General features: G+C 41.1%; 1 protein-coding gene across 4 annotated transcripts in view; it reads right to left on the bottom strand.

The window, feature by feature from the left end:
• LOC104642870 (BDNF/NT-3 growth factors receptor-like) overlaps positions 1-23,279 on the bottom strand; it is a 281,490-nt gene that overhangs the window by 150,492 nt on the left and 107,719 nt on the right. For all 4 annotated transcript variants that reach the window (XM_075738918.1, XM_075738915.1, XM_075738916.1 and 1 more), the window contains 3 exons: positions 19,881-19,913; positions 13,104-13,204; positions 10,704-10,803 (listed from right to left, as the gene is read on the bottom strand). In XM_075738918.1, coding sequence (XP_075595033.1) covers positions 10,704-10,803; positions 13,104-13,204; positions 19,881-19,913 — 234 coding nt within the window. The remainder of the gene's footprint in view (positions 1-10,703; positions 10,804-13,103; positions 13,205-19,880; positions 19,914-23,279) is intronic.

Raw genomic sequence — 23,279 nt, 5'->3', positions numbered from 1 at the left:
AGGAGGTATTCCATACCATATGATGACATGCTCAGTATAAAAGAGGGCTAGTCGGGGAGGGGCGGCGTGGCTCCGGGACCGGCTCCTGGACGGACGGTCTGAGTGTGCGGTCCTGTGAGGTCATCGTGTCGTCGGGTGAGAAACTGCATTGTGTATCACCGGTTTTCTATGTTCTGTAGTACTGTTTGTCTATTCTGTTAAGTACTGTTATTGTTATTTTCCTCTCCCTTTGCTGTCCCAGTAAACTGTCCTTATCCCAACCCTTTGTCTTCCGATTCTCCTACCCATCCCATCGAGGAGGGGGATGAGTGAGCGAGCAGCCGCGTGGTGTTTAGCTGCTGGCTGGGGCTAAACCATGACAGATTTCTGCACACTAGCCAATGCAGTCAGGTACATTTGAAGTACAGGTCAGGGTATCCTCTGAAAATTAATTTCTTTAGCTCTGTTCTCCACAGCCTTTTTGTGGCTGAGACTCACCTAAGAAAATTGATCATGGTCCATACTTTGCCCAGAGCAGGTTCAGCAGAGAGCTTATTAGGTGGGGGTCTTTTCTGTACATGCCTTGTAAGTTCTACCACACTAGCTGGAACCAGTACTCCAGCAAAATATTGATATTTCATCTCCTGTTTAAGAAGCTATTTAAGAACGACTCTAAGATGCCTCCCTCATCCAATGTGCACCAAGGGTAATTGAGGAGAAAAAGGCCAAGATTAAGTTCCACCTATTCTCTGTGAGGATTTAGTTTCCTATGTTACTATGAAGATACTTTCCTAGATGCATATGGAAAGTTCACACAGAAAACCACAGGAACTTTGCCTGCTGCACTTCTCTCCCCCAAAGAAATGCTAACCCCCATCAATCTAAATGAGTCCAAATCTGATCTACACTCATTTACTGGCAGGGTAGTACAAAGGGGCCATTGTGTAAATGAGTCAAGTTCACTGACTTTTTTTTTAAATGAAGGATGCCATCAGCATACCAACATCTTTAGATACCTATCAACTAATTATCCATTCTGTGCAGCCCATTTCCTCCTCCCCTTCTCCAAAATCTCTCCACTTATCAAAGATAATACTTCAGTTTTAAACATTAACGAGACCGCTCTTTGACTATTATAATCTATTTGGACTTCTGTAAGGCCTTTGACACAGTCCCCCACAACATCCTTCTCTCCAAATTGGAGAGATATGGATTTGATGGATAGGCTATTCAGTGGATAAGGAATTGGATGAATGGATGCGTCCAAAGAGTAAGAGTCAATGGCTCAACGTGTGGATGAAGATCAGTGACAAGTGGTATCCCTCAGGGGTCCGTATTGAGACCAGTACTGTTTAATATCTGTTTAATATCTTCATCAATGACATAGTAGGATTGAGTGCACCCTCAGTAAATTTGCAGATGACACCAAATGGTGCGGTTGACATGCCTGAGGGACAGGATGCCATTCAGAGGGACCTGGACAAGCTCGAGAAGTGGGCCCACGTGAACCTCATGAGGTTCGACAAGGCCAAGTGCAAGGCCCTGCACCTGGGTCAGGGAAACCCCCAGTATCAAAGCAGGCTGGGGGATGAAGGGATTGAGAGCAGCCCAGCAGAGAAGGACTTGGGGATACTGGTGGATGAAAAGCTGGACATGAGCTGTCAATGTGCCCTTGCAGCCCAGAAAGCCAACCGTGTCCTGGGCTGCATCAAAAGAAGCATGGTCAGCATGCCAAGGGAGGTGATTCTCCTCCTCTACTCTGCTCTCATGAGACCCCACCTGCAGTACTGCATCCAGCTCTGGAGTTCTCAGTACAAGACAGACATGGACCTGTTGGAGTGGGTCCAGAGGGGGGCCACAAAAATGATCAGAGGGCTACAACACCTCTCTTATGAAGAAAGGCTGAGAGAGTTGGGGTTGTTTAGCCTGGAGAAGAGAAGGCTCTGGGGAGACCTTATTGCAGCCTTTCAATACTTAAAGGGGGCTTATAAAAAAGATGGGTAAAAACTTTTTAGTAAGGTCCATAGTCATAGGACAAGGGGTAATGGTTTTAAACTAAAAGAGGGGAGATTCAGACTAGATATAAGGAAGAATTTTTTTATGATAAGGGTGGTGAGACACTGGAACAGGTTGCCCAGAGAGGTTGCAGATGCCCCATCCCTGGAAACATTCAAGATCAGGTTGAACAGGGCTCTGAGCAACCTGATCTAGTTGAAGACGTCCCTGCTCATTGCAGGGGGGGTGGACTAGATGACCTTTAAAGGTCAACCAACCCAATCCATTCTATGATTCTATGATATGTAAAAATATTAAACACTGAATTCTGAAGTCTCCACTATAACTGAGATTGTCCTTTCCCTCCTCCTCACACTGAAGCAAAATAAACCAGTGACCAAGTTGTCAAAGTGAAAGCAAATATTTAAAATGAAGCATTTCCATAACACTACTCACTGCCCTGGATGCACTTCCAGGATTGTAGCAGAGATGAAAGGTTATCAGTAATCAAATGCAATGGAATGAGTTGGAAAAACATGGGGTATCTAACTTTAAAGTACCAAATTAAAATTTTAAGTAAACTTAGGAATTAGAAGCAGTTGGAAGAGACACTGGGAAACTCTCAGATGCTCTATGCCTTGTAGTTACAAGACAAGTAATAAAAGACAGGCATGAATTTTGTGTGCACAAAATATGAGAGTTCAGTGGCAAAGAGATCACTGGTCCAAGGCCAGCTGGTGTATGCAATAATGCATACAAATATCATTTTTGTACATGTAGTAGCCAGCGAGAACAATGCTTTGCTTTATGCAATCAAGACCATCTGTTTGTTGAAGCATAGCTTGTAATTAGCAAAAGTGGTGTCCTGTCTTCTGGGGGTAAATCAAGATTTGCAAAAGTTGTCATTATTGTGGTATCTAAACCCTTAAATGCGATGTGATGTCATTGTGATTAATAATGAATGTATATCATGGTATAAACATTTTTCAAAGTACACGGATGGGTCACAGCCAATTGCATAAAAGACTACAAACACATGGTAAGAATTCCTCTTCCTTTTGGTATCATGAGGGTAAGACTGTCAGCCCAGAGCTGCCATGGGCAACACCAGCATGCTCTGGATTGCTGCCACAGAGTAAAGTGATGGGAAGGCAGAATGGGGCAGCCTTGTCCTTCTCTCAGGAACAGTGACTGCCCACAATTCAAATCTGGCATCTTTGGGCCTGAACTGTGCAACTGGACAGATGCTTCCAATCCCTATAGGTCCTACAAAATAACACACTCTGACCTGAGCTCAGGATTGAAACTATTGCAGGTCTTTCAATGGCCTCAGGACACTATAGTCCAACACCTTGAAAGCATAAATACTCCTCACTTCCTCTGTAGATTTGTGATCATGCTCCTTTTGTGCAGGCTACATATCCTGTAGCATATACCATGTGTGAGACAAATGTATAGGCTGCTTTTCTGAGGAGTGAAAGGAAAAATGTTTCCTCTAGTTCCCCTGCACTCATGCTAGATTATCTGGTGAATTAGGGGAGGATTTTACCCTAAATCAAGTGAAAGAAATTCCAAACTACTGCTTCGCTAAAATAAAGCCAGGTGTACTTATTTAATACTCTTCTTCACAAGAGCAACAGGAGGCTTAAGAGACAAAGCTAACATTCCTGCGTGCAAGAAGCATATCTAAGAACACAAGAATAGCCATGCCTGTTCAACCAAATGACCATCCAGTGCCCTGCCTCTGAAAATGGCCAAAAGTATGTGCCTGAGGAATCATGTAAGTACAGAGCAAGCACATAGTGATGATAATCTAGAATACCTCTCTGAGCTTTGCAGCCCAAAGACTTCATAAGCCACAGGTGATGTCTTTGTACTTAATAGCTGTACCACTCCTGGGAAGTGGCCAGGGAATAGACCCTGTGCCATTCACCTGGCTCACAACCTGCTCTCTGCCTGCACTCAAAGGGTGTACTGTACCCACGGCAGATTGCACGAATACTTCTGATGGCAGTAGAATAGCCTGTATTAATGTTTGCCCAAAACATGCAGGGAAAAGTCAGTGCAAGAGGAGCTGCAATGCACAAGCTTCAGACACCATGAGAAGTAGTTACATTACCTGCCTAGCTGACAAGCTGGCACTCAGAAGCATGGAAAGAGAAATGTAGCAGAAGAGACTATCTACTGCTCTCCAAAGTGAATTAGAGCTGTGAGAGCTCATGGGAAACCCCCAAGATGATGACACTGGACAGAAATACTTAGTTGATGGTAACCAAAAACATAGAAGTTGACTATATGTATATAGCTACTTTCAAGTAGCTACAGTGCAAGAGAAATTCAACAAATGCACAACTGGATCAGAGCCAGCTGAAGACTTTTAAAACATGGGCTGCTTTTAGAATATATCTCCACATGTCATGGGAAAAGGAAGGATAACAGCGGAGCTCTTGAGATTGTAGGAGAAAACTTTAAGAGAACATTACAATGGCTCTCCAAATATATTAAAGGAAGACTAGATATTCTGGTTCGGACAGTGTGGAAAAGGAAATATTTCTGTGGGAGGCATTCCTGCTGCTGCCTATTGCTACAAATCACAGAAATGTAACTTTTTGAAAGGACACAAACGTAGAGGGACTAGACCACAACACTTTCTTGGAAGGCCTTGGGTATCACAGATTTCAGCCACAGACATCAGCTCATGTGTCTGAGCACTCCCAGGTGAAAGACAGCTCTAGTAAATCAATTCACTGATTTTAAGAGTATTTCTCTCCAAAGTTCAATTACTGACAATGTCTTCTGACCAGAATCAAAATTAAAAATTCTCCTTTAAAAGGCCATATAGGCTATGTCTCCATATTGGGGTTGGCCCTGTCAAATCTGAGATCAAGTGTTGGATCCATGAACATAGGCATTCCTCACTAGTGTTATGAATGACCTCCTCTAGTTGCAGAAGTTTCCATATACACTCTTCAGGCATTTATATATAGTCTATCTGATTTCCAAATTTGTAACTAGCTGTACCATTAAGTATGGTTTACACTGCACACCACAGCAGCATCTGAGCACCTCACAGTTGTAGCAGTATTATAAGGTTAAGCAATTAACAGAAAGCAAAATGCTATTATTTCTTTTCCAATGATGGGGAAACTGAAGCATGGAACAAGTAAAAGATCTGTGATTTTGGACCATGAAAAGTTATGGCAGTGCAAATATTGGGCCCAGCTGCACTAAGTGCCACAACCACGGCCATCTTCTTCCCTCCTGGTACTCCACGAGGATGACACATTTAAAATACAAAAACAATCTGAGGGGAAAGGTTCAATTCTGAGTTCTCAGAGGTGCCAACTCTGTATTATTATACATCTAATGTTCAGAGCGGGCAAGAAGGAAAGGGACTGATGGAAGGAGGAGGACAAAGCTCCTCCCCAGGTTGTAGGGAGATGATAAAGGTGCATCAGTGTGTACGAAAAAGAGGGGCCATTCATTCAAATAAAACAATCTTATTTGAATTTTTGATCAGAATTGAAACAAAATCTGAAGTGTTCTTTTTATAAGAAATTCAAACAGCTTGGCTACCTTTGGTCTTCATTTATTCTTAATTCCTGTGAATTTTTGTACTTCCTGATTTCTTCCTAAGCAGCAACAGCACTGCTACAATAACAATGGCTTTACAGAATTTCTTGTTCATTCAGAAAAAAGAAGTACCATAGAACTTGCAAAAAAAAAATAATCTATTTTTTAATGTTCTTTTCCAAACATCCAGATCCAAGGAGTGTAATACTATGAGAATGTATATACTATGAAAACAAAGGCATTTTCAGATGCATTAAAGGAAGCTCTTGATTAGCCTACTAATGGGTGTTTTTGCAAAAAATTGGACAAGAATTGTCATGTATGGTGCAACCCAACTTCAACCAGAATCCAGGATATCACAAACAAAAAGTTTTGAACTGGTGAACTGATTTGCTTGTCGTCTTTATCTGCAAAAGCACTATACTACTGTAATTTCAAAAGTTAACAGTGTGAAATGAACATATCCCAAGCTGTTCCCTCATCTTAAATACACAAAATGAAGAGAGAAACCAAAAGAGAGGGCAAGTTATTTTTACACAACTCTTCAACACATCTCGATAAGAGATTGATGCAAATATACAGCAAATTTACTGGAAGCCACCAGAGCACCAGGCGTTCCCTATTATGTAAATTGGACTCTTTTCTGCTCAGGTACAGTCATGGAAAGACGACAATGGGGATATGTGAGCTCTGTGGCAGTTTCTGCAGCTATTCAGCTGCAGTGCAAGTGCTTCCAGGTATGGCCAGCTCTGATACAGCATAGTTCAGACCACAACTACCTGCTCCACATCTCTTTCTGGGGACACTAGTTACTTTCAGTTCTGAACTCCAACCATGCTCAAGCTCTTTAAGCGCAGAAGGAAAAAATTCCCTTAGTACACAGTAATATGAAATATACCATTGAGTGCCAGTTTTACTGCTGTAGTTATCAAGTGACTACTTTGGTTTTTTTCTAAACTATTGTTTGAGGAAGGGTGGGGGGGATGTTTAATGACAGGGTGTTTGATGTGACCATATTGTGTTTTCACAAGATAACAGAAAAATGAAGCACAGCCTTTTGTGCACCTCTACCCTATGTAACTCAGGAAATTCCTTCTCATGAATGCAAAATATTCATTCACATTTTGGGGAAGATTTGATTTACCTTGTTTTATAAATATTTTCCATGGCATTTTAGATATTTTATTCCCTCTCACTTCCCTACTAAGAGCATATACTAAGCTGCACCAACTATAAAATGATGTCTGTATGCTGTTAGAGGCTAATTTTACTCTCACTGAACTCCATGGAAAACCACTCAGAGTTCACAGGTAGCTGGTTTGACCTTTTTATCCAAAATTTCCAATATACACATTTTAAATGTATTATACTGACCAATACCGACTGTAAAAATTTCTCTTCACCTTTCCCTTATTTTCCTCATGCTCAAATATCCCAGAGTTGTTTATCTTCATTTATTATTTCTCATTATATGCTTATGTTGCCAGCTCTTCAGAGCAGGCATTCTTTTATTATCAGTCTGAGTATTGCATATCAATATGATGTTCTAATCTTTAAATATTGCTTTAAAATAAATTCAGTAATACTGATGGTGATAAATTGTGAAAGTGTTTCTGGGACTTTGGATTATGGATAGATTATAGATAGATCCATACTGCAAAGCTCATGAATGACTGTAAACTTTGGATAAGTTTGAGGTTCATTTCAGGGACAACTGAACATCATTCCTTTCTGATGAAACATTCAGGGGTTATTTGTAGCTCACAGTAACATTTCACCATTACCACGCATACCATGCTAGTGATAAGTTTTTGAAGGAGTGTACCCGAACAGGGAAGTCATTTTACTGCTTTTGCTAACCATCACTGGTCAAATTAACAGGAAAAAATAAACTCCATAGATGCAGTTACTGCCTTTTCATAATTTCAGCTAGTTATTCCCCCAAAAATACATCCTTACTCATCTTTACTAATTCCGCAACAGAAATCTACTAAAGTCAAACTTACTGATAATGCAAGACTATTATTTTTGTGAGAGAAATTCTAATTGAAGATACTGAAAAACAATGACCATGTAAGGAGCTACCCAGAAGGTAACTTATCATGCTACCGTGCAAAATAAAGATTTGTTCATTCTCCTTCAGGATAGAATTTACTTCCTAGTTCTTCTAACAATGCTGTCTTGAAATCTGTAACACAATTTTTGAAAAATCTAACAAGTGTTCAACTTTAAAGCCCAAATGTCAGAAAGTTCCTATCATTGCTCTCATTCAGCTTCATTTCCTTCAGATCTTTAAATGCAATTCAGAAAGCTTCGGCCACAAAGAAAATTTCCACTGAGCTGCTGTTCAGTTCTAGACAGTTTTTTCTAGTCTTTGGCCAAAACTCTCCAGCTCTATCCCACAGACTCCATGTTGTTTTTCAGGACATTTCACAATGTCTGTCCTCTTTTAATGCTACCAGAAACTGTATCATATCAGAAGGAGGTGAGAGAAAAGGAGGTTACCATCCTAGTGAGCTAATCTGTACTATCTACCATCTACATTTCTACTCTGTTCAAATCTCATCTGTTCTAGGAACTCTCTTCCACACAGAATATACAAATATCAAATATACAGTAGATATCTGAAAAGAGCACTGTCAAGAACAAGTCAGAATCATCAAAATATACAACTATGGGGAAAAAATTTGTGTGGTACTATATAGAATCATAGAATCATAGAATGGTTTGGGTTGGAAGGGACCTTAAAGATCATCTAGTTCCAACCCCCCTGCTACGGGGGGTTGTGCTATATCATAAGCATGAATAAGAGGAAGGACATAAGGTTAACAGGAACCTACCAAAAATAACTTACCACTCTCTCCACAGATCCTCAACTACACATCTTAAGATCAAAAGCTCATCTCCTTTAGCACACAGAAAAGCACGTTCTGGGCCTCTCAACAAGATAACAAGGGGAGGGGGGGCTTTTTTCTTTTGGGGGGGGGATGTTTTTTTTAAATACAATTCCACCAACATCTCTAGACACAGACTGATGAGATCAGTACAATACCACCATACTGGAATTGTTACAGGTACCTCTGTGTTACCTGTACCTCCATCTGGCTGTAAATAAGATAAATAATTAATTAATCAGCTGACAGTTCCCCTTCCACAGGAACTTGAGCACTTGCCACTCTTTCCAGCTGCCATTTCCCAAGACACACACACACAGAGTCAAGAAAATGTATCCGTGAGAAAGCACCAGTGTGACAGGATGCACTGCAAATGCACATTCCCCTCTTACCACTGAACTTATGTATTGGGTTTAAAGGGAAAAGTTTTGGTAGTGGGGGAGGCTGCAGGGATGGCTTCTGTGAAACACATTTAAAAATTATCATTAAAATATACATCGTCACACAATCTTCACAAACTTCACTTACATCAACAAAAAGAATTTCCCACACCAAAATCAGAACATCATCACAACACTGACAAAAGTGGACAATTGTACTGGGTTTGCGTGGCAAGGTTTTGGTGGGGGGGGGGGCTACAGGGTTTGGCTTCTGTGAGAAGCTGCTAGAAGCTTCCCCTATGTCTGACAGAGACAATGTCAACCGGCTCCAAGACAGACCTGCCACTGGCCAGGGCCAAGCCAATCAGCAACAGTGGTAGTGCCTCTGGGATAACATATTTAAGAAGGAAAGAAAAAAAAAAAAGGAACAGCAGCTTTTGCAGCCAGAGAGAGGAGAAAATTCGGGAGTAAAGTTAAGCCCAGGAAGAAGGGAGAGGTGGGGGGAAGGTGTTTTTAAGATTTGGTTTTATTTCTCATTACTCTGTTTTGCTTGGTAATAAATTAGATTAATTTTTTCCTAAGTTTAGTCTGTTTTGTCCGTGACAGTAATTGCTGAATGACCTCTCCCTGTCCTTATCTCAACCCATGAGCCTTTCGTTATATTTTCTCTCCCCATCCAGTTGAGGAGGGGGAGTGATAGAGCAGCTTTGGTGGACACCTGGCCTCCAGCTGGGGTCAACCCACCACACCAATTTACACACGCTCCACCCCTTGTCCCTTCACCACAATTACAACAACAAAAATTCCCCACAATTATTCTGCTGTCTGGCAATGCCCAGTCCATGTTTTGCCTGTTGCGTCTCCCAATTACTGTCCCTACCACTCCAGAACAAACTGTGGTGAGTTAACATTGGCTGGCTGCCAGGTGCCCACCAAGCTGCTCTATCAACTCAACTTGGGGAAGATTAATTTAATTTATTGCCAATTAATAACTGAATAGGATAGCGAGAAATAAAAACAAAGCTAAAACCAACTTCCCCCCAGCCCCCTTTCTTCCCAGGCTCAACTTCACTCATGAACCTTCTACGCTCTCCCTCCCCAGCCCCTGAGCAGTGCAAGGGGATAGGGAATGGGAGTTGCGGTCAGTTCATAACACTTTGCTGATCCTTCCTTCTCCTTTCTTTTGGCTTTTATTGCTGAGCATGACATCGTATGGTATGGAATATCCCTTTGGCCAGTTTGGGTCACCTGTCCTGGCTATGTCCCCTCCCAACCTCTTGCCCACCCTCAGCCTACTGGCCTTTGGGGGGAAATTGGAGAGACAGCCTTGATGCTGTGCCAGCACTGCTCAGCAGTAGCCAAAACATTGGTGTGTTATCAACACCTTTCCAGCTACAAATACAAAGCACAGCACTAAGAGGGCTGCTATGGGGAAATTTAACTCCATCCCAGCCAGACCAAATACAATCACCTCAAGGCAGCATTTATAGTATTGTCTGAAGTATCTCTTGAATACAGCATAGATTGTTGCCAAATATTTGTAATCAAACTCTTATCAGAATAAAATAAATTTCTTATGTTCTACTTCCCTACAGTGACTCAAGTGATATTTTATTCCAGGAAGTGTCCCATGGGGCTGTGCAATTGAAGAGAAAGAAATGGGAACTGTGATAAGAAAAAGCAGAGAAGTAGAATGTTCAAACCAAAATTATATATTCTATCTACATCTGTCTCTGCTCTTACTTACCTGATGAATAAATGAAACACAAAACATGATGGCACTTTATCTAGTTATCTTGACTGTTCTTGGTGCAGATACCTATGGTATAAGCTTGTACAACCCACAACAATTACAGTAGATATAAAAAATGACCCTGCATACCTTTCATCCCAAACTTAGAGTGTCTTCCAAACTTCAGAATAATGAGCATTATTACTAAGCCAGTGCACACCAGTGCTGCACTTCCCACCATAATATACACCTAAAAAAGAGGACACAAACAGATCTGTTTTTTTCTCATTAACCATCTTCAAACATATTCAGCATACATTCATATTTACCCATTAACCCAACCTCATGAGGTCCAACAAGGCCAATTGCAAGGTCCTGCACCTGTGTTAGGGCAATCTCCAATATCAATACAGACTGGGGGATAAATGGATTGAGAGCAGCCCTGCAGAAAAGGACTTGGGGATACTGGTGGATAAAAAATTGGACATGAGCTGGCAATGTGTGCTCACAGTCCAGAAAGCCAATCATATCCTGGGCCACATAAAAAGAAGCGTGGCCAGCAGGTCAAGGGAGACCTCACCTGGAGTATTGTATCCAGCTCTGGAGTTCTCAGTACAAGAAAGACATGGACCTGTTAGAGCAGGTCCAGAGGAGGGTCACAAAAATGGTCAGAGGGCTGGAATGCCTGTACTATGAGGAAAGGCTGAAAGAGTTGGGGTTGTTTGGCCTGGAGAAGAGAAGGCTCCAGGGAGACCTTATTGCAGCCTTTCAATACTTAAAGGGGGCTTATAAGAAAGACACAGAGAGAATTTTTACTAGGACCTGCAGTGGCAGGACAAGGGGCAATGGTTTTAAAGTGAAAGAGGGTAGATTTAGATTGGACATAAGGAAGAAATTCTTCACTGTGAGGGTGGTGAGACACTGGAACAGGTTGCCTAGAGAAGTTGTGGATGCCCCATCATTGGAGGTGTTCATGGTCAGGTTTGACGGGGCTTTGAGCAACTTGATCTAGTGGAAGATGTCCCTGCCTGTGGCAGGGGAGTTGGACTAGATGATCTTTAAAGGTCCCTTCCAACCCAAACCATTCTATGATTCTACGATTTAGATATTCATTTTAAATAGGAAACATTTGCACTCAGATTAGAGTACAGAAATAAGTCACTTGCTGAGGTTTCTTCTATCCTGCAGAGAATAGAGACTCAGACACCTGTGAGAAACACTTTCTCAACATCCCACACATTCATAGGCAGGTGGGAGGGAATGCACATCACCCCTTTCCCTTCCAGTAGAGTGGCATGTTTTAAGAAAACACATAAGAAAACATTTTTTTACTGTGAGGGTGGTTGAACACTGGCACAGGTTGCCCAGAAAGGCTATGGAGTGTCCATCCTGGGAGATATTCAAAACCTGACTGGACACAGTCCTGGACAACCTGCTGTAGCTGACTCTGCTTTGAGCATGGGGGTTGGACTAGATGATGTCCAGAGGTGCCTTCCAGTCTCAGCTATTCTGTGATTCTGTTATCAGAAAAGATAAGACTGTCTGGGATCTTCCTGATTTTTTGGTAAAGTATATCTCCATGAAGCAACCACTGTCAATGTGAAGGACTGGAGGCTGTCAAAGTTATGCCCCCACTGCACTTAACAGATGGAAACAGAACAAAATAGAAATTTTAGGAACCCTTCTCATTGCCCTTATTCTTATAACTTTTCACTCCCCAACCATTGGTGCTGGAGATAGCCACTGGGTAGGCTTTCTCCCACCTGCACAAAATAGATTCCTCCCTCATCACTTTCAGATGTATTGAGACAATACCTAGCCTTCATAGCCTACTTTTCCATTCTTTCCCAACTCACAATCTACCAGAAATGCACACACTCTCCACTGCCTGCCACCTTGCAGTCATCAATGCCTGCAGCAGGGAGGCAGCACTACTAACCAGACCAGATGCCTGCTACCAGTTTCTAACAATTCATGACATTTAACGTTCATCTAACATTCAATTTCCAACATCATGATAGGTGAGGCAGCAAAGGAGTAGACCCACCAATTCAGCTGTCTGTACCAAGATCCACTACAAATTATCTTATCAAAAAGCTACATGAAATTATACATTAAAAACATACAATTAGAATTTGAAAGTTCATTACACCATGTCCTCTTTGTAAGGAGCAACTGACTTTGGGACTGGAATTAAAGCAACAGTCTTTAAGTTACCTTGAATGTTGCTATTTTGTAAAAAAAGAGTTGCTCTCCTTGACTAGAATTAGAAGCAAAGTCTTGGGCTAACAAATTACAGTTAGTTGTTCAGAAAAGCATGAAACAAATTACCAACTTTACTTGGAATGAAAAATGATCCACTCTTAAAATATGGGGTGAGGGAAGAAGGGGGATGCATTGATTTTCTTCCTCTTGATTTTGATCACTGCATAGTAATAGCTCTGGTGTTCTGGTAGCTTAGGGTCCCATTACAATCTTCGCAGTTTCATTAGTTGTATAGTCAAAAAAATCTGCCAAGATTACAGATCAGGAAACAATGTATATACTTACAGTGATACTATCTTCATTCTCTTTGTTGGGAACATCCGCAGAAGTGATTCGATTACTATTATTCGTGGTGTCTCCAAGATCATTAGGTGTGGTTTCATACTCTTAGGAAAGGAAAAAAAGGGTGCTTTTATAATTTTGTAACCTTGGATGGGAAAGGGTTGTCTTTATTATTTCAGCTTTGTAATACCATAATGACAGTAACACTTATCAGAATTCTGAGCAATTTGAAAATTATACATTATTTCTATTGTACCTGATACATTTGGGGGGATCCTTGTGACAGATAATTTTGAATAAATGTGTTGTGACTGACAGATTTGAAAAAAGAAGCTGCTTCTCTATTTAGCTTTATAGAGAAGGAATCTACATCATAATATATATTTCTATTAGAAAAACTAGAGTTAAATAAGAACTCCATCCATAAAGTTCTTTTTATGTGCTTCTGACTTCTCTTTAAAAATTGAATACTGCCCTCTACAATGAACTTCTCTAGCCTTGTATTCAGCCAAATATAGGACTGACTTAGAAATTAGCTTGGGGACCTTCTGTTTATCTGCAAAGAACTTGGCAGATGACGTTTTAGCTAGTTTATTGATATCAAATGTGAAATAGCTGGTTTTCTTAGGTTAAAAAAATAATGAAAAATGCTGTTGTGTGCATAGAGGTTACAGTCTAACATGCTAAATTGTCATACAGGTAAACTTTAAAGAAGTTAAAAGTGCCTGAGATGGTCTGAAGAAATTTGATTTATCAAAACAGTGGTCCTCATAGATCTGCAGGGGTGAAGCCAGGACAATCCCATCAAAAGAATGAATATGGCTTAAATATTTATAATTATTTTAAAATGAAGCACATAGAGTCCATGTTTTTCTGTCAAAATTATTCAAATGAGATAAGAATTAAATAGTACATGTATGAACTTAGAGATACATCCATTAAAATAAAAAAAAAGTTAATATTTTTATGATTGCATCTGGAAATGTTTCTATTGTATGACTGCAATGTGTGCAGATGAAATAAAACAAACAAGGGCAATAAGTGTATTTATTGCAAATGCACCTCCAGCACCCTAATTTAAATTTGCAATTAATTGTGTATTTCTTTATATGTTTTGAATAAAATCAATGCCATAAGTCTACAGATGAAATTGTAGCTGTGAATATGAAAAAGCAAAATTCAGAGACATAGCTCACAAACCACAGAGGCAGGAACTCTTCCAACCTCAGAGCTGCTACTGGGCAAGGGGAGGGAGGGTCTTTATCTTCTTTAGCTCTGTCTGGTTTCAGCACAGAGAGTGTTTTCTTTCTAGTATCCGGTATAGTGCTGTGTTTTGGATTTAGTATTGGAATAATGTTGATAACACACTGATGTGTTTAGCTGTTGCTAGGTAGTCGTAGTGTCTACACTAAGTCAAGGACTTTTCAGCTCCTCATGCTCTGCCAGGTGCACAAGAAGCTGGGAAAGCATAGCCAGGACAGCTGACCCAGATTGATCACAGGGATATTCCCTATCATATGTCATGCTCCCTATATATATAACTGGGGAAGGTAGCCGGGAGGTGGAATTGCTGCTCGGAAAAAGACTGGGCATTGAGTTGTTGTATTTTTTCCTTCTGCATGTGGTGAGCAATTGCATTTGTGCATTACTTGGTTTTTTAATTATTATCGTTGTTGTTATTTTTCTCTTCCTTTGTTATCCTATTAAACTGCTTTTGTTTCAACCCACAAGTTTTTTTCCATTCTCCTCCCCATCCCCTTGAGAGGAGAGGGGTGAGTGAGAGGCTGCGTGGTGCTTAGTTACTGGCTGGGGTTAAACCATGACAAGCTCGCAAAGCTGTTTTGGAGACCTCAGCTGGCAATACTAGCAACAAGCTGCACCAGCCTTGTGATCTTCATGCATGTACAAACACACTTTCTTTCTGCAAAGCACTCAGCAGGCTGCATATTTTTTTGGTATATGAACCAATACAGCTACCTCTGCCACCAGTGCTACAATCAGTCCAGTCAGGTTGTCTAATCAACTCAAAGTCTATTTTGGCTCTACACCATACATGCCGAAGGATAGGATTTTTTTCAAGCCCAAATACATATTTAGTCTACAGAGCTTTCACGAGAAACCAAATTTAATTTCCTGGCCTTTTATCACTTACATTCTCCAACTCAGCATTGCAACCCTATGTCTGTAGCTTCCTATGCAGCAAGGTTAAAATAGTAGCAAAAGGCAAAAGAGCAGCAATTTTTACTCCAGGCAAAATAAATCCTACCTGAATTCCCCACTTGGACAAACAGCCTGGACACTGAGACAAGGTTCTGTGCACACCATCCGCTACTGTGAATACAAGTTTTGCCACAGCAGAGAAGGAAATTTCAGTTTTATTCATCTGCAGGCAGCACCTAGACTCTTGATCAGTGAAGAACCCAGTTGTATTGGGTTTGAATGGCAAGGTTTTGGTAGCGGGGGGGGGGGGCTACAGGGGTGGCTTCTGCGAGAAGCTGCTAGAAGCTTCCCCTGTGTCTGATAGAGCCAATGCCAGCTGGCTCCAAGACGGACCTGCCGCTGGCCAAGGCCAAGCCAATCAGCACCTCTGTGATAACATATTTAAGAAGGGGGAAAAAAAACAGTTAGAGAGAGCTTTTGCAGCCAGAGAGAGGAATGAGAAGATGTAAGAAACTCTGCAGACACCAAGGTCAGTGCAGAAGGAGGGGGAGGAGGTGCTCCAGGCACCAAAGCAGAGATTCCCCCCCCTGCAGCCCGTGGTGAAGACCATGGTGAGGCAGGCTGTCCCCCTGCAGCCGTCCATGGAGGAAGGATGAGGGGGTGTAGAGATTCCACCTGCAGCCCGTGGAAGACCCCATGCCAGAGCAGGTGGAGGCACCTGAAGGAGGCTGTGGCCCTGTGGGAAGTCCGTGCTGGAGCAAGCTCCTGGCAGGACCTGTGGACCCGTGGAGAGAGGAGCCCACACCAGACCAGGTTTGCTGACAGGACTTGTGACCCCGTGGGGGACCCACGCTGGAGCAGTTTGCTCCTGAAGGTCTGCACCCCATGGGAGAGACCCACATTGGAGCAGTTTATGAAGGACTGTAGCCTGTGGGAAGGACTCACATTGGAGAAGTTCGTGAAGGACTGTCTCCTGTGAGAAGGACTCCATGTTGGAGCAGGGGAAGAGTGTGAGGAGTCCTCCCCTTGAGGATGAAGAAGTGGCAGAAACAATGTGTGATGAACTGACTGTAACCCCCATTCCCCATCCCCCTGTGCAGCTGAGGGGGAGGAGGTTGAAGCCAGGAGTGAAGTTGAGCCTGGGAAGATGGGAGGGGTGGGGGGGAGGTGTTTTAAGATTTGATTTTATTTCTCATTCCTCTACTCTGTTTTGCTTGGTAATAAATTAGATGAATTCCCTCTCTAAGTTCAGTCTGTTTTGCTCGTGACGATAATTAGTGAGTGATCTCTCCCTGTCCTTATCTCGACCCACAAGCCTTTCGTTATACTTTTTCTCCCCCGTCTAGTTAAGGAGTGGCTCTGGTGGGCACCTGGCCTCCAGCCAGGGTCAACCCACCACACCAGTTTATAACAAGCAACTCAAGCTATAAGATTGGGCTTTGTTTGCAATTTTCTGGCAATGTCTTCACTAAGATAGTTTTGACCAACCCTTTATTTACAGTAGCTTTATAATAGCAACAATATAGAAAATAAACATTAAGAGCCTTCACTGTTCTGTCTCCATAATACAAACTTTTAAGAGGGAAATTTTTGCTCTTAATTTTACCTGTAAATAGTGGGGGGCAAAAGCTGAAGCTATTTGCAGTTGTTTATTTTCATTTCTGTACTATGATACTGGAAATCATACCCTGAAGGACTAATGAGAACTATGCACAGTATTTCAGGTCTGGGTCTATGAATCCTCTGAATGCAGTATTATTAAAAAGGGCAAGGGATAAACTAGGCCACTTCGGTATATCAGTGTTGCATTGCAATTTTCCACTGTATAACTGTGAGCCATTTCCATTTGAATTAGTGCCAAATTTTCAAAGCCTCTTGAAATGGCTGAGCCAGGCAAGGAAAACATGCACAACAGTTATCCATCCAAATCCAGGCAATTCTAAATTAAATGAATTGTTGTTCATTTTATTATGAAATTCTGATTAGGCATGTAGCATTCTGATACAGACAGGGTCATGCCTCTTGACTCATGCTATGTGGGACTTAGGTCATGGGTCCTGCTGAGCCAGGCCCAACACTTAGGCTCACATCCTGGCCTGACCTCAGCCTGTCTCCATCCCCATGGCCCTGCCCTGCCATCCTGGGGCTGTATCTGACCCTGGTTACCCTCACTGGTTCTGATCCTGACCCCCACTCATGAGCTGACAGCCCATCCTGGCCAAAACAGAGCCCCATCCCCACAGAGGTGCCTGGTGTCCTTGGTTGGGGGCTGCCCCCAGCCGCCCCCACAGCCTGCCCTGCTCCCTCATTGGGGGCAGTGGGACAGGCCCTGGCTGGCAAGACCCCTGCCCTGCCAGGTGTTGTGGTTTAGCCCCAGCCGACAGCTGAGCACCACACAGCCGCTCGCTCACTCCTCTCCCCTCCCCCCGTGGGATGGGGAAGAAAATGTGAAGGAAAAGGCAAAACCTCATGGTGTGTTGGTTTTGCGTGGCAAGGTTTTGGTAGCGGGGGGGCTACAGGGGTGGCTTCTGTGAGAAGCTGCTAGAAGCTTCCCCTGTGTCTGATAGAGCCAATGCCAGCCGGCTCCAAGACGGACCCGCCGCTGGCCAAGGCCAAGCCAATCAGCGCCTCTGTGATAACATATTTAAGAAAGAGAAAAACAGTTAGAGAGCGCTTTTGCAGCCAGAGAGAGGAGTGAGAAGATGTAAGAAACTCTGCAGACACCAAGGTCAGTGCAGAAGGAGGGGGAGGAGGTACTCCAGGCGCCGAAGCAAGATTCCCCTGCAGCCCGTGGTGAAGACCATGGTGAAGCAGGCTGTCCCCCTGCAGCCCATGGAGGGAGGATGAGGGGGTGTAGAGATTCCACCTGCAGCCCGTGGAAGACCCCAGGCTGGAGCAGGTGGAGGCACCTGAAGGAGGCTGTGGCCCTGTGGGAAGTCCGTGCTGGAGCAAGCTCCTGGCAGGACCTGTGGACCCGTGGAGAGAGGAGCCCACGCCAGAGCAGGTTTGCTGACAGGACTTGTGACCCCGTGGGGGACCCACGCTGGAGCAGTCTGCTCCTGAAGGTCTGCACCCCGTGGAGGAGACTCACGTTGGAGAAGGCCGTGAAGGACTGTCTCCCATGAGAGGGACCCCACGCTGGAGCGGGGGAACAATGAGTCCTCTCCCTGAGGATGAAGAAGCAGCAGAAACAATGTGTGATGAACTGACCGTAACCCCCACTCCCCGTCCCCCTGTGCCGCTGAGGGGGGCGGAGGTTTGAAGCCGGGAGTGAAGTTGAGCCCAGGAAGATGGGAGGGGTGGGGGGAGGTGTTTTAAGATTTGGTTTTATTTCTCATTCCTCTACTCTTTTTTGCTTAGTAATAAATAAGATGAATTCCCTCTCTAAGTTCGGTCTGTTTTGCTCGTGATGATAATTAGAGAATGATCTCTCCCTGTCCTTATCTCGACCCGTAAGTTTTCTTTCATTGTACCTTTTCTCCCCTGTCTAATGAAAGAGGGGAGTGATAGAGCGGCTCTGGTGGGCACCTGGCCCTCAGCCAGGGTCAACCCACCACACATGGATTGGTATAAGGACAGTTTACTGGGATAGCAAAGGGAGAGGGAAAGAAAAAAAAAACTTCTAAAAAAACCCTTCTAAATAAATAAATGTTTTAAAAAAAAAACCTTCTTCCTCCTCAAAAAAAAAAAATGGGAAGAGAAGGAGGGGAAGTTATGTTTTAGTATTTCTAAGCACTTAAAGCCAAATTGATGCTTCAAATGCACATTTGCTAAAGTTTAATGACATGGAATCAGAGTAATACCATTTAAATCAGCTTAAGGAAACTTGATTCATGGGCCATTTTGTCCAAATAAAAGTACTCCAAACAGGATCCAGCTTCTGCTGGAAGCTAAAGGATGTTTTGGATGTGTTGGTTAGGATGTACTTTCATGCTCAGCAGAAATATAGCAGAACTATTATGTAAAACTAGCCAGTTGTTTTTCAGTTTGCAGCTTCTATTATAATGCACATTGGCTTTCAATAGGTATAGCCTAAAATATTTTGCTTAACTAAAAAATAACTTGAACATTGTGACATCAAATCTTCTCTCAGATATCACTGAGTTCATGTTCTGCTTATGCAACAGAAAATAAAGGAAGGTACAAATGAGAGGACAGAGAAAAATTACCTACAGGAAAACTCATTTGTGCCAAATTAATTTTTAAGGGGAATTTAGGGGTACATTTTTGGAGGCAAAACAAGTATGGAATCATCCCTGAAAAAATTAGTTATATAAGGAGAAATCATGAACTCTCTTTCCTCCAAGAAATGCCTCTGGAAGGTTCACAAAATCTCATGCCTGTGTGCTACATCAAACAGTTGTCACCCTACAATACCAATTGTAACCATCAGTAGCAGTGGATTTATGCTAATCTGAATCAAAAGTACCAGCATAAGTAAAAATTGCCCTCATTTATCTTAAATAATATGTCAGGAAAAGAACCAACAATACAAAGTGCCTTTTAGAATTGTGTTATAATACGTGCCATTTCAGTTTAACTGAGTCTGACATTCAATCTTTTAGTGGTTTGAGTTCTCTTATTTCTATCATTAAAAGAAAAAGAAAAACAAATATATACCATAAATGTCTGGATCCACAATTGGGCCACTACCTGTGCATGGAGAAAAAAAAACAAACACAGAAAGAAAAAGCCTTTGTAAATAGATTGCAAATGCTGGAAGAATAAGAGTTTGTTTAGTATTTTTTTAAGAGCTTACATGTTATTTGCAATAGCAATGGTCAGTACCTACACAACTGCAAAGCAACATCAATATATTGCACTATAATTTACAATTATTTTAGAGTTATCCCAAATGTTAACGCTTTGCTTCATGTGAAACAGATAATATATAGGGCATTTGCTCTAATAAAAGTAGGCATATTTACCAAATGGTCAAAATTCTGCTCTCTGCTTCTAATGTATATATGGAATAAATGCAACAGTAACTATTCTTGTTGAAAATCAGTGGTAAAATTCTCCCTGACATTAAGTGGAAGCAGACTTCAGTGGGAGTTACTGACTTTTACCTGGTCAAAAAATTTGCAGTTAAATCACTGAGAGAGCAAACTGGTTTAGAGCTGCAGCATTGTGGCAAATTAAAGGCTAGAGGATGCTCCCAAAAAGCCAGCTGCACACCTGATCCACAGACAGAACTCTTATTGAAAGAATAAGATCTCCCATATGCAAAGAAACTAGAGAAGCCAGCCTTTACACAAGCAAAGTGGATACCTGTCGAGTATATACTTTTCTAAATTTTAGTAAAATTCCAGTTCCAGTTTGCAGCTTTTTCCAAATACTGCACATATGTAAGGCTAAGCACACATGTGAGTATAACACACACTAAAATTATTAGTATACTATTAGTCTATTCATGCTTCGAAAGATACTTGTGTTATACTTCAACATGCCCGTTCATCCTGGTCTATAATGTATTTATGGCATGCCTTCTGTAGTATATTTACTCTTTTTTGTTGTTGGTTTGGTAATAAAATTAATAGATAGTTAAAACCTCTAAAGATGACTCAAACTTCAAAAAGCACAATTCTGTTTATAGTACCATACAGTAGTTCCATACCAGTGACATTACACTGGCATAAAGCCATTGTGAAGTATGACTAAAACATGCTTATTTCAAAAGCATGAGAATCTGTGCTGAAAATGTAAAATAAGAGTTGAAACCTATTTGCAAAATGGCAGCAGATAATTAGGTTAATTTTTAAATGCATTTGAAGATATTCTAGCACCCAGAGATAAAGATTAAGAGACCCCATGAGAATAGTCATGCCAGTCTGCAGAAATAAATAACAAGTGAAATAAGTGTATACTACTATCTGTCCTCAAGCAAGTTCTGACTAGGGTTTTTTTGTCCATAAACCTTCATGGATTCAGTTTTTCCAGTATAAAACATTCAGCTGATGAAAGAACCAGTTTACCTACTGTTTGAGTCCTACTTCTCATAATCTGAAGAAAAAACCCCAAAACATCCTAGGCCTTTACTCCTGAGTTAAATGACAACATTTTTATTACTTTTTATTGGAAATGGGATAAAGTAATCAGATTGGTTTAACCTGTAATTCCTGCTAGGGGCATATAAACCAGGAAGTCATCTCTTCCATTCAAATACCTTTTATATAACTAAATACTTCACTCAAAATAAAACATCAAGAAGTTGGACCAACCCCAAATTTCTATGTAGCATTCCCTACATAAAAATATTATCAAAACATTGGTTGAATCTATTTTAACATGAAACTTTACTGCAGTAATTTTGCATGTTTACATGCAATTATTTTTAACACAAAGAACAGCATTGTTGTTTTGGTTCCTGTTAGAACAGGTTGTTGTGCAAATAAAATATTACAGATATATCCTATTCACTCATCTTTATAAACTGTCTCAACTACATTTGGTTTGCTTGCTTCTTTCTTTATAAAGTTAACATTTTCAAAACAAAGCAGCAGCAAAAGACTCAACCCAAAAAAATACTTATGCAACACAGTCACATGTTATTATGCCAAACCAGCAGGATGCTACTTCTAAGGCATATCTAACATATTATTATACTATGACAAGATACTACATGCCTTGAATTCCTTCAGCTGAATTTTAGAGGGCTGGTAGATGAATGATTTTACATAAAAATAGTTATTATTGGTAAAAATCTCTCCAGCACTCATTAGCTGTTATGGATCAATTATGGAAACAGCCTCTGGAATAAAACACAGCTGTTTATTGCTTAGCATTTGCTGCAACATAGTCTCAAATAGTCAAATTATCCTCAGCAAGAACAGCTTCACTGGAATCCATGAATATTAGCAGATTAAAATTAGTTAAAAATCTAGCTAACAGAATGTGAAATTTGTTTCTCCAGACCTTAGTATTTTAAACAAACTTTTAATTTATAACATTAACTGTGATATCATTAACTTGACCCAAATCCCACTGTGGTACATAATTTCCTCTCCTTTATGCTTGCATCCTCCGTCCCTTGAAAAATGTTCTGTAAGTAGCATACTGGAAGCTGAGAGCATCTTAGCACAAATCCTGTCTTCGTCATGCATGATGCAACTTTGAAAGTAGGCTGTTGATGATACAACATGCTTCAGACTTTGTTGTATTTATTTTAAATAGACATATAGTTTATAGGTGAATGTTTTTTAATTTTCTTTTGGGTTTATCTTCAGTGCATTTCCCTATAAGTGATTTAATAACCAGAGAATCAGTTCAAAGCTCAGTCAGGATACCCCACCCCATGAAACATCAGGGCTGGTATTTAATTCAGTCATGAAGGCATGGAAATGAACATAATACCAGAGCATGGGCCTAATCTATATGCTTCATTGTATGATATGCGGGCCAAAAGGAGATACTACACTGTAACAACAGTGCTGAAAAAGCCTGAAAGATCTGAAAAAAGTCTGAAAGATCCTGGCAGTGCTTTAAATAGTAATAGTAAAAAAAAAAAAAAAAAGAAAAAAAGTAATACAATGCATAGAGGATGCTAGTTTTTTAACATTTACTTTTATGTCAGCTTCAATGGAGGAGACAACAATGTTGTGGAATATTCTAAAGCTCAGTACCATAAGTCTTACAGGAAAAAGCTCCACTAATAAAAACAACATTGAGGAGGCTAACTAGATAAGTCATTTCCCCTGCTGTTAATTTTTAAGACTGGTTTGGTGCCATCCCCTACACACAAACTGATTTCTAATACAGTTACATCCTGTCTGTATGTAGTCCAGTTTCAACACAGCATAGATTATCTTGGAGACTTATAATGCATATTTTTATAAAAATGAAGGAACAAGTAAATAATGCTGTCTTTCTAATTGGGTGCATACCTTTAATTTAAAATGCCACAACTGGGAAATTTTCAGCTTACAGGGGACAAGCATAAAAGAAAAATGGAACATTAAAAGAAAAAAATTATAAATTCATGTAAATGTATTAGAGGAATTGTTATTCTGTTAAGAAAAT

Source organism: Balearica regulorum, chromosome W (genome assembly GCF_011004875.1).
Source record: "Balearica regulorum gibbericeps isolate bBalReg1 chromosome W, bBalReg1.pri, whole genome shotgun sequence".
NCBI lineage: Eukaryota > Metazoa > Chordata > Aves > Gruiformes > Gruidae > Balearica > Balearica regulorum.
This window is presented reverse-complemented; position numbering and strand designations above follow the sequence as displayed.